Raw genomic sequence first — 1,517 nt, 5'->3', positions numbered from 1 at the left:
CTTTTTTTGGAAAAGCTAGAATTAACGAGGTGATTTCCTCTAACCGATGGAATAGGAAAGCTAATCCCAGTTACATGAGCAGCAGGGACTCTAAAGGTTTTTTAACTCTCATGTAAAAATGTTTTTTAAAAACATTGTTAAAATGTAAGAAACTCGTCTCTTTTTCTGATCCTAGGTCAACGAACAATTGGTGTAATCACAAAACTTGATCTGATGGACAAAGGAACTGATGCCAAGGAAATACTAGAAAACAGGTTACTTCCCTTACGCAGAGGTGTGTTGACAAAAAAAACAAATTTTTCTGCTTTCACTTTTTACCAATTCATTTTAAACATGTTACAAATATTTTCTGATCCCTTCTGATTAACATTCCTGCAGTCGGTTTTAGTACACAGTATGTCTGCATGCATGCAGTTTTGCTTGTGATTTCAAGGAGAGCTGGGAGTGTGAGTGTTTTGGAAATAGATTGTGTCTGTGAGAGAGGGAGAGACAGCCTGAAGCCTTCTGAGGTTTTACAGAACGGATAAAGCACCACCAGTTGCTGGGATTCTTCATGCTTCCCCTGCAGTGGAAATGCATTAGCCATGGGAGCCCACTGATATAACTGCTCCTGTAGCAGCACTGAGTAGAAGCTTTAGATTTAAAGTCTGCTGCTTTTACATCTATCACTGTTCTAAGTCAGAGATTTGGCTCACTTTATACAACGTGCCCCGCTTTTGTACATACACACAGATTTCCTCCTGCAGACAAAACGGAACAAATGGCTGCCTGGGAAGATTTCCCAAGGCCTCACCAGAAAACGCAAGCTTTCACATGTCAAGACTTCAAACCACGCAAAAGTTTTTATAAGGCTCTAACTTTTTCACCTTTTATCTTGTCAAAATTAACTTGTACATTTATGTAATAATCAAGTTGCTCAATACAGTGTATGAAAATATTAATTGGTTTTCACTATAAAAAACATAAAAATTGTGGAGTGCACGTAGATGAGTAAAAACTGAAATGTTAATTCACTTGGAGCTGTCATCAATGCTGCAGCTTTTTTTGGATATGTCTCTACCAGCTTTGCAAACCAGAGACTGAAGATTTTTCTCAAACTGTGGCTGAAGATCAGTCAGATTGGATGGAGAACATCAATATATCAGGATTTTCATGACTCATCGATGAAATGAGTCATGGGGTCTAGACCTTGACTTCTACCTTTTAAATACATTGATCTAAACTGTTAGACGGCAAATGTTTTTCAGGTTTCCAGTCATGTCTTAACCAACTCTATTTGCAGATGATCGGATACAGTTTTCTAACTAATCCTCCTGTAAACTTCCCCACAACTTTAGCCTAGGAATCGTCTGATTTTGATATTGAAAATCTGTCCGATATCAGCCAGAAAACGACCATAGTAAGGATTCGACCTGCATCTAAAATTTAGCTGACAAAAACACTTTATTGTTGTTGAGTCTTGTTCTCTGATTGCGTAATATCTCCTTATCAAGCCTTTTCCAGCATTCCACAAAATA

General features: G+C 37.9%; 1 protein-coding gene across 1 annotated transcript in view; it reads left to right on the top strand.

Annotated features, from left to right (window-relative positions):
- dnm3 (dynamin 3) overlaps positions 1-1,517 on the top strand; it is a 47,984-nt gene that overhangs the window by 11,287 nt on the left and 35,180 nt on the right. The window contains exon 5 of the mRNA XM_015398001.1: positions 176-274. Within this exon, the coding sequence (XP_015253487.1) occupies positions 176-274 (99 nt within the window). The remainder of the gene's footprint in view (positions 1-175; positions 275-1,517) is intronic.

This window comes from Cyprinodon variegatus, unplaced genomic scaffold (assembly GCF_000732505.1).
Source record: "Cyprinodon variegatus isolate N-32 unplaced genomic scaffold, C_variegatus-1.0 Scaffold902, whole genome shotgun sequence".
Taxonomy (NCBI): domain Eukaryota; kingdom Metazoa; phylum Chordata; class Actinopteri; order Cyprinodontiformes; family Cyprinodontidae; genus Cyprinodon; species Cyprinodon variegatus.
Note: the sequence above shows the minus strand (reverse complement) of the source record. Positions and strands in the feature narration are given on the sequence as shown.